Raw genomic sequence first — 15,307 nt, 5'->3', positions numbered from 1 at the left:
GAATTATTTAATGACTTTAGTGAAAGCTTTGGTTAGTCTTTTAGAGGTTACAAATAAAAGTGCCACTAGTGTAAACGACTGTTGGGTAATGAGGGAGTCTCCTTGTGTGGGGCTTGATGGCTTGGAGATAAAGAGGAAGACTAAGTGCTGGTGATGGTTGGTACTTCTCTGAACATCAGCTTGGTCCCACTGTAGGTATCCACATGTTTCACTATTATCGATGTGGGGCAAACATCCCTCATGACGATCAGCCTAAAGGTTACCTTAATCAGGTCCACTTTGTTACTCTTTTGAGTATTATTGTTTGGTTATTATTTTTAACTAGTACTCTCAGTGTTTGTACTCCCAGTTTTTGTAACGTGCTTTTTATCAAGTTCAAGCCGTGTTTAGATCAAGAGTGGGATACGGTATGAGCCAGAATAACTGCAGTGTCAAGCAGTAAAGCAAACAAACATGAAAGAAACCCTACCCAAATCTGAAAAATTTGTGTTTAACTGATTCTCTGTATGAAGCAGAGCTCATTCTCTGTTAGCATCGACATCTTGGTATTCACTATGTTGATGCAGAATGTAGCTGATCAGCATCTCTGAAGCACCCTCTGGTCCCGAGTGACATAGTAATATACAAGTGCTCCAGTCTAGCCAAGTCCTTGATCTAATATATTTAATCATAAATACTTATTGTGGTTGGGATCTACAGGCTTGTAACATTCACCATATTTGTGTGTGGGGCTTTTGCAGGCAGCATCACTGACGGTGGATTCCTGCTCCGAGGATCAGGAACCAGGCTACTGCACTGTTAGCAATGTGGCTGTTTCTACTGACTGGTAAATCTTCTTTTTGTGTGTAGGGGTGGTTGCTGTAAAATAAAAAGGGAAATGAAAAAGAAACCATCCTCTAAAGCCAGAGAAATTTGGAGTAATGATTACATGTCCTTAGCCTAGCCTCAAGCAAAGGATAGATACCTCCCTCAGCTGTTCTCCAGAGGCGTGCAAAGGCAAGGCTCCCAAGTGTCATTTTCTCCCATCTTTGCAGAAGCAAATTACATTTTCTACATGTACTGCTACTTGCTAACTCTGGCTACATTTCTGCATGGAATTTACTCCTGTCAAGGAATTTACTCAAAAATCATCAATTCTCAACTCTGTCCCCAGACTTTGGACCACATAACAAATGTACAGCCATGGGTAGTCCGCTCTGTGGTTTAAACGGGGACAAGACATTGCCTAATGGTGTGAGATTTCACATCATAATCTAGACATTTACAAATCAGAACATCAGATACAATAATACGCAAATGTATTTGTTATAATCAAGTGGCTCTTAAATAAACAGCATTACTCTTTTCCAGTTTGAGTTCTACAATATGTAGTGCTACAAATCTTCAGCAAAGACCCCTCCACTTTTACGTTTTGAATCCTATCTATCTTGCTAAAACTAGATGCTGAGTCAAAATGCTAGTCCTCTAGTAGCACCTGTTTTTCACTTCAGTGTTCAGTTTTGGGCTTTGATTTGGGGTCTTGTGTTTATTTTTATTATTATTTAAACTGCATATCTCATTTCTGATAAAGGTGTAAGAGATACCTGATTACTGCTCTCTTTTTTAAAAAAAAAATTAGTAATTAAGAATTACTTTGACATTATTTTGAGTAATTTCCAGATGTCAGCTTTTACATTTTGCGTTTCTTAACTATTGGCCAGTACAGAAAACAAACCTTATTTATTGTGTTTACCAGAACTAACTCTGTTTTAACTTTTCTGTTACATCTTTAGATCATCTTTGGAGAAAACAATAAATTTAATCCCAATAACTTTTTCTAGTTTCTTACAATAATCACAATCATATTTCCTGTCACATGTGGTTTCCCCACTAGCAAAACTGTTATATCTTTGTAAAATAATGAATCCATCTTCCAGCTATTTAAATATCATCACGACTTAAATGATAATTGAGTAAAAATCCTTATTCATTATGATTTCAAGCATGCTGCTCAGTCAAGTGAACAGAGATTTTGACATGCATTAACTGAGTATGAATTTAGAGTCATAACCATTATAACTGTTGGTTCAAGTGCCATTGATCTGTCTGTCTCCCCTTCTAAATGTAAAATACAAATGTTGGGAGAGGAATTTTAGCCACAGACCATAGCTGATGGTAACAGTTCCTGTGTTGTCATTGCTATTTTAAAGTCTGATACTGATGAATTATTTTTCTGACTCTTTCATAGGACTCTTGATGTACAACCAAATCGAGTTACTGTTGGTGGCATCAGGTCTGTAGAACCCATCCTTCAAAGGAGAGGACAGGTGGAAAGTCATGATTTTGTGGGCTGTATAATGGAGTTTGCAGTCAACGGACGTCCCCTGGAGCCCAGCCAGGCTTTGACAGCTCAAGGAATCTTAGATCAGTACGTCTGCTATATATGGTATCGAACGGTCCGTGCTTACAATAACGGAAGCTGTCATGACAGTCAGATGCTATTCCATTCAGACACTGTTAGATATTTCTTGTAAAAAAAATGACTGGAGAATTTATTGTAAAATGTGAAAAAGGTAGGAAGAACGTGAATTTAGATTCAAGGTTCACTAAAGATTACAGAGTCTTCAAAAAAGCAACATTGTTACATTTCTATTGCCAATAATTATTAATATGGATTTGCAGGCTGAAATAGAGTAGCCTTGTTACCGGGTTTCTTTATAAATTCCACCTGGGTTTGACTGTACTCATACTGTTTGTTAGTCCTCTACTCCCTCTTATTTCTTCATAATCCACAATGTCTGTTCTATCACTTTGCCTCTCCAGTATCACTGAATTTCCCTCTTATCCTCTGAGTTGTCTTTCAGGAATGACGGACTATCTGATTTTATTGTTCTTTCCATCTCAGTATTTGAAGTCACAGTTGTAGCAACAATGTCAATGTTGCATCCAAATTTGCTAGCGCACCCTTCTTCCTTGAACCCCCAGTTTTGCACTGTCCTTTGTGTATGAAGTCTCTGGAGGTCTGCAGGATAAAAAACACCCTAAGGAGTTTATTTGCCTCTTGCATAATGAGTAATAGGAATTTCACTGTCTTTGAATTCCTTTATCTTTTGTAACACTGTTATAATTTGATGCTGAAAATTGGGATCTCTTTAGACACATGAGCTGTCTATGGACAAGAGCCTCTCCATTTTTGCTTTTCTAGGGAGAAGAAAGGGGAGTATCGTTCAAACACATGAAGAAGCTTCCAACCACATTTACTGTGCTTATTTGTGCAGACATTCTTCAACATTAGCTTTTCTGATTTGTTTCAGGTGTCCCAGACTAGAAGGTGCTTGCATGACGAGCCCCTGCCAACATGGTGGTACCTGTGTTGATCACTGGTCGTGGCAGCAGTGTCACTGCAAAGATGGACTGACAGGAAAGCACTGTGAAAAATGTACGGTGGGGATGTTACTGTCTTTCTCTTCAGTGTACACCTAACTGTGGTTTAACCAAATGCCATTGAGAGTTTCCCTTCAAGCCCGTGGGATAATGAATTTTATAAATTAGTGAAAAGCAGCGTGCTTGCCGCATAAATAATTTTGAAGAAAAAGTTGGCAATGGACTATTGTCCTTTCACGAGCTAAAAATAGCAGCAAGTTATGTGTTTTCTGGTCTGTATATCACATTTCAGGTAACTTGCACTCATTTAAAACTACTGCTTCCCAGTAATGTATAATCAGTAACTGAAATAAAGCTATCCAAAAGGAGGGATTTGTCTGCTATGGGGAGGTAAGAGGGTAAGGGAAAACCTCTCCCTTCACATAAACATTGTGTGCATGCGCTTATGGCTTCTCCGAACTGTAGGCCTTTTAATCAAATGACCAGCAGATTGTATGAAAGAAAATATGGCAAATGTAAATAAAAGCAAGCCATTTACACTCTGGGGTTACTAACTCACATATGGATAGCTCTGTAAATCAATATAGGAGTGCAAAGTGATTTATTTCCGTGTAGTTGTAGTATAATGACTGGGTTTTGTTTTCTTGCATGTCCCATTATTATTTAGCTGATTTATGTGTTTTTATTGCGCTGGTTTACAAAAGAATTTAGCCATAATTTTAACAGCATTTGGTAGTCAATGTCTGTCATTTTTTTTTTTTTTTTTTAATGCCATAACAAATAGAAAGTCATTATCTCTGCCCTGAAGAGCTTAGAGTTCAATATATCATGAAACCCTGCTTGCAGTAATGGAAACAGTAACATCCCTGGGAAGGAATTACAGTTCTGAGAGCCAATTTTTTTTCCCTACTCCCTCACTTGTTCCCTAGCGAGTTTTAATTTACTATTGACTGATAGCAGCAGTAAATTACTAGCACACTCCCACTCTCAAACACACATTCTGGTTGAGGCCAAAGAATTGAGGGGCTGAAATTGCCATTCACTCCTGCTTTCTCCCCCTGACCTGCTCTGAACTTGATCTCTGCTCTGAAAGAAAATGGTCGTTGTTAGGCAGATGATCTTTATGGCTGTAACGAGCTGCATCCTCAGTACTTCCCTGTCCTTCCCCCAGATATTACTGCCGACACTGCCTTATCGCTAGAAGGCAAAGGACGACTTGACTATCACATCAGCCCAAGTAAGAAGCGAGAATACATGATCAGACACGACACTCGAGGTGCTGACCCGAGACCCCCGAACGTGGACCGCTTGGAAGTGAAGTTCAGGACAAGAAGCGAGAACGGCATTTTAGTTCACGTCCAGGAAAGCAGCAACTTCACTACTGTGAAGGTAAGATTACAGCTAATGCTGAGTTTGATTTGATTGGACTGCCTCATGCACAGTGATCAAAATCACATTTTTCCATTACTCTTGCTGTTTCCTTTATAAAATATTAGGTCTTTAGCTGAGGCTAGGCACTGTTCCAGTACCATTCATCTTCTCAACAATTCCCTTGCTATTTGCCAAGGTATCAGAAGATCTTGATGGGTTTGTATCTAATCAGTTTTGTCTAGACTCCAAATAGTGACTGTTTTAAGGCAGCAAGAACAGTACTCATTGCCATATTTGTTAGCATCCTGAAGTTACACTCTATGCAACACAGTCGTTTCGTTATTGGCCTTTTATCTTCTGATTTTTTGGGCCTGGAACCCAGACTTTTCTTAAGCTAGCAAACGATTGCCAAAAAATTTTTCATTAATTCCTACTAGCGTTGCTCATGCTTATCAAACTAGAAAGTGAGAGAGAACTTGAATTCATGAGGTTATCCATAGACCAATGTCATTTTCAAATTATTTTGAGAGGTGTAGCTGAATTAGTGCTTCAAATGCCACACAGTTTTGATGTTTTGGTTTGCTTTGAGTTTTTGGTTTGTTTTTTTTTTTCCCCCCAGAGAGTTTATTGCTGCAGAAGTTACCTTTCTCAAGAGAAAGCAATGGTTCAGTTCTTGGCTATGACTCAGTCCATTTACTCATAACTCTAAATGAGTACAGCAGTGATGTTGGCAAGCCCCTTTATTGGGTTGGTGTAAGCTCCAAGTTTCCTTGACTGCTGTAAGGCTTTCCAAGTTTTTTCCCTGACTTTTAAAGAAATTCATACAGAAATTCACACTTTCTAATCTTCGGCCCTGTGGTTATTCTCCACCTGCTTGACCAGGGGTGTAGAGCTTTCCTGACACACTGGCTGCATTTAAGCAAGTCTGCATTACTTCCCTGGTGTACACTTTTGCCACATCATTTGATAGGAAGTTTCTGCCTCAGTCATATTAGCAGATAAGGCTCATTATTTTGAGTACTGGAGAGAAAAAATCAAGTACTACCTATTTTTCCCTAGTAGAATTTGCTAGGTCAGCTCTACAAGCATTATTAAAAGAGAAAACGGGGATAGTTGCCTTTCCTGGCTGAAAGCACTAGTGGTATGTTTATGCACACACTCTTATTATTGTTAATATTGGTGAAGTTATACAAGCAAGCAGAGGGTGTCAAGTCTCAGACCCAGCTGTGCAAGGACAAAGAGTGGAGCTCTGCCTAGTAACAGATGCAGCAGTTTGAGGAAGGAGAGGTAACATCACTGTACTGGTTATTGCTGAAAAGTTCCCAGATGATGCTAGTTAGTAAAACTGCAGTGACTTAACTGCAGTTAGTACAGTTCCTGCACCACCACTCATACTCAGAGTAGGTGTCATGACGAGCACTTCCCTTGACAGTGACCCAAGGTGTTGGTGAACCTAACCCATGTGTAGGCCTGCCTTGTTTTAGCTGAAATCAGATTAAATTAGCATAACTGTAGCTCTAAGGTCTGTGAATTGTAAAGGTGGAGAATGTGGATTACGTGCTACCTATATGAGCTAATATATGCATGTGTTAGGGTGGTGAGGCACTCGAAAAGCTTGCCCAGAGAAGCTGTGGAAGCCCCATCATTGGAAGTGTTCAAAGTCAGGTTGAATGGAGCTTTGAGCTCCCTGATCTAGTGAAAGATGTCCCTGCCCATGGCAGGGAGGTGGACTTTAAGGGTCCCTTTCAACCCAAACCATTCTGTGATTCTATGCAGATATCGAGTTGCAGGAATAAATCAGAACATAATTAAAATGATATCCAGTGGGCTATAAATCTGTGAAGGCTAGTGCTCAGCTTTAAGACAAATAAGAAGCAATTTGCTCAGTAAAGGAGACTCAAAATATTAGTAAAGTTGAATCATCCTTGTAGTTAGGAACATGTTTTCTTTAGTGGTTCATTCTTTTCATTATATTCTGCTCATCTGTTGCTCTTCCTTTAAATAAAACCCAGAAATGGTTGTTACTCAATGTTGTCAGCGTCAGCATTTGTTTCAAATTTAGAAATATGTTATGCTTCAAGGAATCAAGAACATTCCTTATATTTTCCTGGTTGAAGAAGTCATGGACCAGTCTTGTCTCTGGAAATTTTATTTTCCAAATGCCACTAATATATTATTTATGAGTCTGTTAGCATCAGTCACATGCAATTTTAAAGAAACAGAAATAGAGCTAGAGAGTCATAAATCCGGATGGAAAATATCAGTTGCTGACAGGTAAATAATTCTACAATTCCTCTGTAATGTGGAATTAAAAGTTATGATTCTTTGTTTAGTCTTCCCATAAGCTTAGAGGATATTGTTTGATTTTTTTTTTTTTCCCTTACATAAAGACCAAAATACAAACCAGTATTTTCATGGAGCATAAAAGACAAAATAAGACTAAGACACCAATTACAGGTTACAGATATAAATATATGCATATATTCTGCCCAGTTAATCTTTTTATAAATACCTTTGATTGTGGCAAATAGTGTTTAATATGTTATAACGGTCTCTGTGACTGCATTTCCAAATGTGAAATTTTCTTGGGCTGTGTAGTAATTTAGGTGTATGCCACCTGTGTTTGCCAGTAACAAAAGCGTCCTACCTCTGAAGGGCAGCTTTATCAGAGTCCCTCAAACAATTAATTTTCAAATAACCCAAATTATGGCATTTATACATTAAGCGCATGGACATATTAACCATTGTATTTCTTGAAACAAATGGAATACGTGCTAGACACATTCAGCTCAGGCTGCTGCCAAGACCTGAGCATGGTCTTACAGTCATATTTAAAGCTGATCACTATGAACAAAGTCCTCAGCTTGCATCACTAAAGAAGTAAGTCCAGACTGTTTAACAGTTTCTGGAAACGAGAGCAGCATTCTTGCTGCCCATGTGTCACCTCACAGTTCTTCCCAGGTGAACGTTATTTTTCCTGGAACAAAGCATGCAAGCGTAGAGAGCTTTCAACAAACCTCAACAGCTTTCAACAAGGGCTTCGACCTTTCCTGGACTATGCGTGTGCACGTTCTGCATGCTCATGTTACACATCACGGACCAGGCGAGTTGCAGCAAGGAACCCAGAAGGGAAAATTTAACATGTCTTATTTAACATGTATGACCAAACGTGCAGAGTATGGAAGGAAACTTGCAACAAGTTGCAGAGCTGCCCAACATGAGCTGTGCACGAGTCTGTATGCCCTTACGAGGTCAGCTGAGGTACCTGACTCCTGTGCAATATTTGGGAAGCTGGCAGGTTTGGATGTTGGGTGTTTTTAAAACTCCTATATCTTAAATGCAGAATTTACACTGATCTCATTTTGGGCTCATTTAATATTGAGCTAGTAAGAGGTTTGAAATCTGGCATCTAATGATTCAGTAGAATTGCGAGGCGTCATTCCTAGAGGAAAAGCCAAAAAATTTTTCATGGAATTCAATAGAACATTGGTATTTTTTTTTCCCTGACAACTCACAAGTTTAAAAGAGGTTTGCTCAAGTAATCACCTTTTTAAAATTCCCACAAAATAATACACTTTGCAACTCTATAGAAAGGTTTCTAAAATACAACTATTTTTCTGAAAAGTGCAAATTAAGAGCAAAACAGATAGGAAATGGGAATCGTTCAAACTCTCTGCTGTGTCATAATGAAAACTAGATGCAAGTTTTTTGGGCAGGGACAACATCTGTTTACTCTGCAAAGCATTTTCCACACTTGCATTGAAGAAGGAGGGAGAATTACTCTTTTATTGGTTAAAATGTTTTGTCATGTGCATGCCCTGTTGTTGGCCTCTCAACAGGTTTTTCTCTTATGAGATCAACCAGTGAATGAGTGCATGGCAGCTCTGAGTTTTCTACAGATGCAATGATATATTTAATTGCTGCCAAATTTTTAGAACTCAATAATTAATACATTTTTAGTACAAAACAATTATTTGGGGAAAAATACACCCTGGCTTCCTATTACAGCCATGTGTTGCTGTAGCTGTACTGAATAGGCATTACATTGGTGATGTATGTATAGGAGTGGTTATGTGTCTGTCATTTTAAAATTATGCGGTTTACTGTTTTGTGCTCAGATAAAAGGTGGGAAAGTGCATTATGTATCCGATGCTGGAATTGCTGGGAAGGTGGAAAGGAATATCCCAGAAGTGTACGCTGCAGATGGTCAGTGGCATTCGGTACTCATTGAGAAGAATGGGTCTGCTACTATCCTGTCTGTCGACAAGACTCATAGCCGAGACATTCTCCATGCCACGCAAGACTTTGGTGGACTAAATGTTCTTACAATTTCTTTGGGAGGAATCCCATCCAGCCAACCTTTCAAGAGCACAGTTGCAGGTAAATTTTTTTTTTTTTCTTAATATGGTGCACATAAGCAGATTTGACAGAGGGTCTCTGTTTGCTTAAAGCTTGCAGAACATACCATAACTCTCTATTAGTAACTAATATGCCTCCGTACTTTGCCAGGAAAACTGCAAATTGAATGAGTGAGGATTGCAGACTTTGTTCCTTCCGTGTACGTTGTAGCCTTGTTGTTTCCAAAAGCAGGCACTCCATCTGCAGGGCTTTTTGGAGGCAGGAGGTGGGTTTGCTTGCTTGTTTATAAATCAGTTGTTATAATTTTATTATGCTAATGGAGAAGAAAGGATCTATTCTTCACCTGAATCTGGAAAATCAAGGCAAATCTTTTACTTAGGCAAAAATGCTAAAAGAGAACTTCGTAGGGATTTGGTAAATAGTGCAGGATTTAGCCTGTTTTTAATATGATTAAAATATTTTCTGAAACTCTAACTTCCTCCTGCTTTATCCTGCTGTCAAATGAAGAACAGGATTTATTTCTCAGCAACAGAAACCAAGGACAATAAGGAACCACCCTCTGACTGAAATCTAGCTGTTAAAAAGTAAATCAATCTCTCTGTCTTAGGCCTGGGCAAAAGAAGTAGATAACATATATTTAATATCATTCCCCCAGTGATAAGTAAAGATGGAAGGGATTTTTAGCTACAAACTGTGAGATATTCCAGACAATACAGGCATTGGTTTCACAGAGTTTTTATATTGAAAAATCTTCCTGACTTCAAGAATTGTGACCAGATAAAGGATCTTTGAGTGGCGCAAATTCACAATACACATTTGTGTATTGTGAATCTGTCTGAAATGCAGTATGAAATCATACGAATGCTATGCTTGCCTTTACCATTTTTACACGTATGTTTTATGAGTAGTGTATGGATGGAAAAGTCAGAGGTTTTTAGGAAAGCTGGAACAAAGAAAACTGAGGACACTAAAATCTCACCACTGCCTGATGCTGTAGCAGGCAAATTAGGAATGTCTGGCTTCCATTAGGAATACACAATCCAAAATCTCTTATTCATATGATTTTATTTTATTTTAATATTAGATTACATTGTGTACAACATACCAAGGTTTTACAAGGGGGAGGTATAAAACTCTGCATGAACTCAGAGGGTCAAAAATATCTGCAGTACTGTTAAAGGCAGACAAAAACATACATGGGTGACAATTCAGGGCTGTGAAGCTGGTATATCCAATAACATTTTCAAACCTGGGTAGACCCGAGAAAATCCCGATTTCTGTTTATCACATCACTGCTGCAAGGGACCACCAAGCATGTGGCAAGGTAATCATCCAGTTTGCTTGGGCTCCCACCTGAACCTAAATCCTCAATTTCCTCTTTATTTGGGAATGTAAAAACAGGAGAAAATGATAGTATAAGTAGCGCTGAAAGAAAATGCACCTCTTTCAGAATGGAAATAATACAGAAATAGCATGCTTGCAAAACGTAGAAGGCTCTTTCAAGTCCCTTTACACCACATGACTTGCATCTCTCAGTGAAACCTATTTGATGTTGATACCCACTCATATTTCATTTCTGGCATCAAAGGGTGTTCAAATTTTAAAACAACATCCTTAAAAGGTTATAAATCTGTAATATCACCTCATACAACTAGAGTATATTTGCTATTCCATAACAGAGTAAATATTCATAACATTTATCTCTGTGCTACCCATTTTTACAGAGATTTCCACAATTACTCACGAAGTTACCATTCATAGTGGCTGTTCTTCCATTCCAACACTACGTTTGCAGAAATGAACCTTTTTTTTTTTTTTTGACACTGCTAACACATGGAAAATTTGCTTCTGTTTATTCTTTTCACCCAAGCGAGATGCTTCACAACTAAGTAGTGGCACTTTCCTTCTCCTTGCTGATTATTTCTATTGATAATAACTGATACATTTGGTCTTGAATAATATCTTCCTGTAAACCTGGCACCGTGCACATATCCCAAGTACATTCCATCAGAAGTTAAGGAGAAATAAACGTCTCTTGCAGCCAACTGCACATGTGGACACTGAGAGTATAACTTACAAACACATCTCTGCATACCGTTTTGTCACAGCTCTGCGCAGAGGTCAGAGTAAAGTTGCACTATCCTAAAACCCTGGCAGAAGGGATTAAGTCTTGGGAACACAGAGAATTATGAGGCTGGCAAAAGGCTGGGTTTTCCTGCAAACTCAAATACACCACACAAATGCTGGGGATAATCCCATCTCCCTGGCCTCTTGCAGCACTGTAACTTGGCGTCACGACTGACAAGGCAGCCCTACAACCAAGCTAGGGGAAGTTTTGGAAAAGACCACTCAGGATTCAGAGACATAAAAGTATTGCCATGATTTTAGGAGACAATAGCACAGGAGGCTTAGCTGAAGCACAGTAGGCAACTTCTGCTCAGAATAGGGGAAACTAGAAAGCACACAAGCAGAGGGGAATGGAAACTAATGCTTTCTGCTAGCACAGCCAAGCCAGCTGCGCACAGGATTCTCTGTGTGTGTGATAAGAAGTTTTAGAAATACGGGAAAATTAGGAAACAAAAGCATTTAAGTGTATTGAATGAAGTTGTTAGAAGGAATATTCGTTCAAATTCATTTAAAATACTATTAGAATAGATGTTTCCCTATGGTAACCATCTGAATTCTTGGCTTATTTACTGAACAATGGAGCCTTTCATTTAGCTTCAGTGAAATGGGTCTATAAATTAAAAATTGAATCAGTTGAACAATATGTTTTTAGAAAATAGGATGTTTCTGCAAAATTCAGCCATATGCTCATTGCTTAGTATTTTGGCAAAATAATTATGCGTCAAGGGGAAATTACTTTATAATAAAGATCTGAGAACATAACCTTCAGGCTTCCTTCCATGAGTCTACCTGTAAGACACGCACGATACAATCACAGAAGTGTCCATTTGCACTGTAAACATCAGATCTAATCTGCTCACTAAGCTGCAGAGTTGAGTCTATGTGTGAGCCACCTAGTTTAATGAAAGCAATGGGAGTGCAGAATGTTAGGTCTTCTAGAAAACATGTTAATTTCAGCATTTTAAATTGCAGGTTTTGGTACATTTTATTTACTCACCTAAGAATATTTTGTTGTTGTTAAGTTTATGAACAGAATAGTCATTACAACGTAAGAGGAAATAGTTAACAGAAGCAACACAATGTTCCTTACACCTGAGCCTTAATGTCAGTGCAGATTGTCAGATACTGAAGCATCTGTGAATGAGCCATCCTTCTAGCAAATAAGTGGTTACTTAAATATTACACCATTACGGTTAATATCACAGGGTATTTGTACATTAATAACAATGCAAGGTTAAAATGTGGGGAAGCGATTGTAAGCTCAGTAAATGTAAGATTCACTTGTGAAAATATGGAGGCTTCATGTGCATAACTTAACAGTGTGATTTACCCCTCACTCAGCTTAAAACCACATCACGAAATAAGGCTGTTGCCTCCATTGTAGTGTTGGGTTTTCCGTTCTGTTGCTTCTGTGTTTGTGTTTCCCCTTACTTTTCAGGGTGCAAGAGGCACACAGCACATCTTGTCCTCTGCCGATCAAAAGGTTTCCCCTTTAGTGTGATATTGATGCACAGAGTGTCTTTGGCCTCTGTTGACGTGACTGTTGCTTTTCCTCGTAGGCTTCGATGGCTGCATTTCCTACATCAAGTATGGTGGAGAGAGCCTTCCCTTCGTTGGCAAGCACAGCCTCGCCACTCTCTCCAAAACAGACCCGTCGGTGAAGATCGGCTGCCGCGGCCCCAACGTCTGTGCCAGCAGTCCCTGCTGGGGCGAGCTGATGTGCATCAACCGGTGGTATGCCTACCAGTGCGTCCCGCCGGGCGCCTGTGCCTCCAGCCCCTGCCAAAATGGGGGCAGCTGTGAGCCCGGGGCATACACCGGCTTCACGTGCAGCTGTCCCGAGGCGTACGCAGGACGGACGTGCGAGGCAGTGGTGGCGTGCCTGGGGGTCTTGTGCCCCCCAGACCATGAGTGTAGAGCAGGGATCAATGGTGGCCACATCTGTCTTCCATCCCCACACCCTGCCGAGCTGTCCCTGCCCCTCTGGGCTGTGCCGGCTATTGTGGGCAGCTGTGCGACAGTCCTGGCACTGCTGGTCCTCAGCCTCATCCTCTGCAACCAGTGCAGAGGAAAGAAGTCAAAAGCTCCAAAAGAGGAGAAGAAAACAAAGGAAAAGAAGAAAAAAGGGAGTGAGAATGTGGCATTTGATGACCTTGACAACATCCCGCCCTATGGCGATGACATGACCGTCAGAAAGCAGCCCGAAGGGAATCCGAAACCTGATATCATCGAAAGAGAAAACCCGTATCTCATCTATGATGAAACGGACATCCCACACACCACAGAGACAATCCCCAGTGCCCCGCTGGCTTCCCCCGAGCCTGAGATCGAGCACTACGACATTGACAATGCCAGCAGCATCGCCCCCTCGGATGCCGACATCATCCAGCACTACAAGCAGTTTCGGAGCCACACCCCCAAGTTCTCCATCCAGCGGCACAGCCCACTGGGCTTCGCGCGGCAGTCCCCCATGCCCCTGGGAGCCAGCAGCTTGACCTACCAGCCCGCCTACGGGCAGGGCTTGAGGACAACGTCTTTAAGCCACTCAGCATGCCCTACTCCCAACCCCCTGTCTCGGCACAGCCCTGCACCCTTCTCCAAATCGTCAACTTTCTACAGGCACAGTCCAGCCAGGGAGCTGCACCTTGCCATAAGGGAAGGGAGCCCGCTGGAGATGCACAACGATGTCTGCCAGCCTGGCATTTTTAATTACGCCACTCGGCTGGGGAGGAGAAGTAAGAGTCCACAGACCATGGCGAGCCATGGTTCCCGCCCGGGAAGCCGCCTGAAGCAGCCCATTGGGCAGATTCCTCTGGAGACTGCTCCTCCAGTGGGGCTGTCCATTGAAGAAGTAGAGAGACTGAACACCCCTCGCCCCAGAAACCCCAGCATCTGCAGCGCAGACCATGGCCGATCCTCTTCTGAGGAGGACTGCAGAAGGCCTCTCTCCCGGACGAGGAACCCAGCCGATGGTATTCCTGCACCCGAGTCTTCCTCTGACAGTGACTCCCATGAGTCCTTCACCTGCTCGGAGATGGAGTATGACAGGGACAAGCCCATAGCGTACACCTCCAGGATGCCCAAGTTATCCCAGGTCAATGAGTCCGATGCGGATGACGAGGACAACTACGGTGCCAGGCTGAAGCCCCGGCGCTACCCTGGCCGCCGAGGCGAGGGGGGTCCGGTGGGGGCACAGGCGACCGTCACCAGTGCTGGGGAGAGCTCCCTGCCTGCAAAACTGGGGCAGCAAGCAGGAAACTTCAACTGGGACAATCTCTTGAACTGGGGCCCGGGCTTTGGGCATTATGTGGATGTTTTCAAAGATTTGGCATCACTGCCTGAAAAAGCAGCAGCAGCAGCAGCAGCAAGTGAAGACAGCAAAGGTGGTACAGCGAAGCCTGTTTCCAAGGACGGGGAAACAGAACAGTATGTGTAGGTTTTATCTCCTGGTATTGCCACAGTGCAAAGCCACGGGGACTGTTCAAACCATTATATGGTTGCAGAAAAGCAAAGGTCAACGTTTGAACCCCAGGCCAGTTTGGTTGGAGGAGACTTTAAAAATAATAACCATTATGCTGCTGAAAGAGACTGAAAACATTTTTAATTTAATTATGCTTGGATGAATTTATTTCTCCTGCATGCATTGTATTTGAAAACAAGATATTCGGCATGCAGCCTTTGAAAAGGGTTTCCTATTTACCATTGTTTGGTTTGTGATTCTTAAATTAATAATGCTTTGTTCTGAAAATGAACTATTTTTTTTTTTTAATTGTGAAGGATGTGCATATTGTCTCCAGCTACTAACATGTTTTATGATGCAAGAGTATTGAGGATTTAATTTTCCTTAAGGAAGTGCATGGAAGGAGGATGGTGAATGAAGGAATTAAAGTAGTAAGGTGTCTCAGTAAACATAATTACCATATCCTGCAGTTGGTCAGATGTAACTTTATGGATGAAATCAGCTTGAAAAATTGCTGGCAACAGTGCTGTAAGTCTTATTCCATACAGGAGGTGCTAGAAGCAGCTCAAGCCAGTCAGCACTTTAGGAGTTTTTTTTCTTTTCAGCTTGTTTATTTGTTTGTTTGAG

General features: G+C 41.0%; 1 protein-coding gene across 1 annotated transcript in view; it reads left to right on the top strand.

Annotated features, from left to right (window-relative positions):
* LOC104511271 (protocadherin Fat 4-like) overlaps positions 1 to 14,656 on the top strand; it is a gene marked incomplete at its 5' end in the record, with an annotated part of 18,075 nt that extends 3,419 nt beyond the window's left edge. The window contains 6 exons of the mRNA XM_010153824.1: positions 741 to 826; positions 2,228 to 2,407; positions 3,294 to 3,418; positions 4,535 to 4,752; positions 8,853 to 9,114; positions 12,780 to 14,656. Coding sequence (XP_010152126.1) covers positions 741 to 826; positions 2,228 to 2,407; positions 3,294 to 3,418; positions 4,535 to 4,752; positions 8,853 to 9,114; positions 12,780 to 14,656 — 2,748 coding nt within the window. The remainder of the gene's footprint in view (positions 1 to 740; positions 827 to 2,227; positions 2,408 to 3,293; positions 3,419 to 4,534; positions 4,753 to 8,852; positions 9,115 to 12,779) is intronic.
* Positions 14,657 to 15,307: the final 651 nt, after the last annotated feature.

The sequence above is a fragment of the Eurypyga helias genome, unplaced genomic scaffold (genome assembly GCF_000690775.1).
Source record: "Eurypyga helias isolate BGI_N326 unplaced genomic scaffold, ASM69077v1 scaffold1516, whole genome shotgun sequence".
In the NCBI taxonomy this organism is placed as follows: Eukaryota; Metazoa; Chordata; class Aves; order Eurypygiformes; family Eurypygidae; genus Eurypyga; species Eurypyga helias.
Note: the sequence above shows the minus strand (reverse complement) of the source record. Positions and strands in the feature narration are given on the sequence as shown.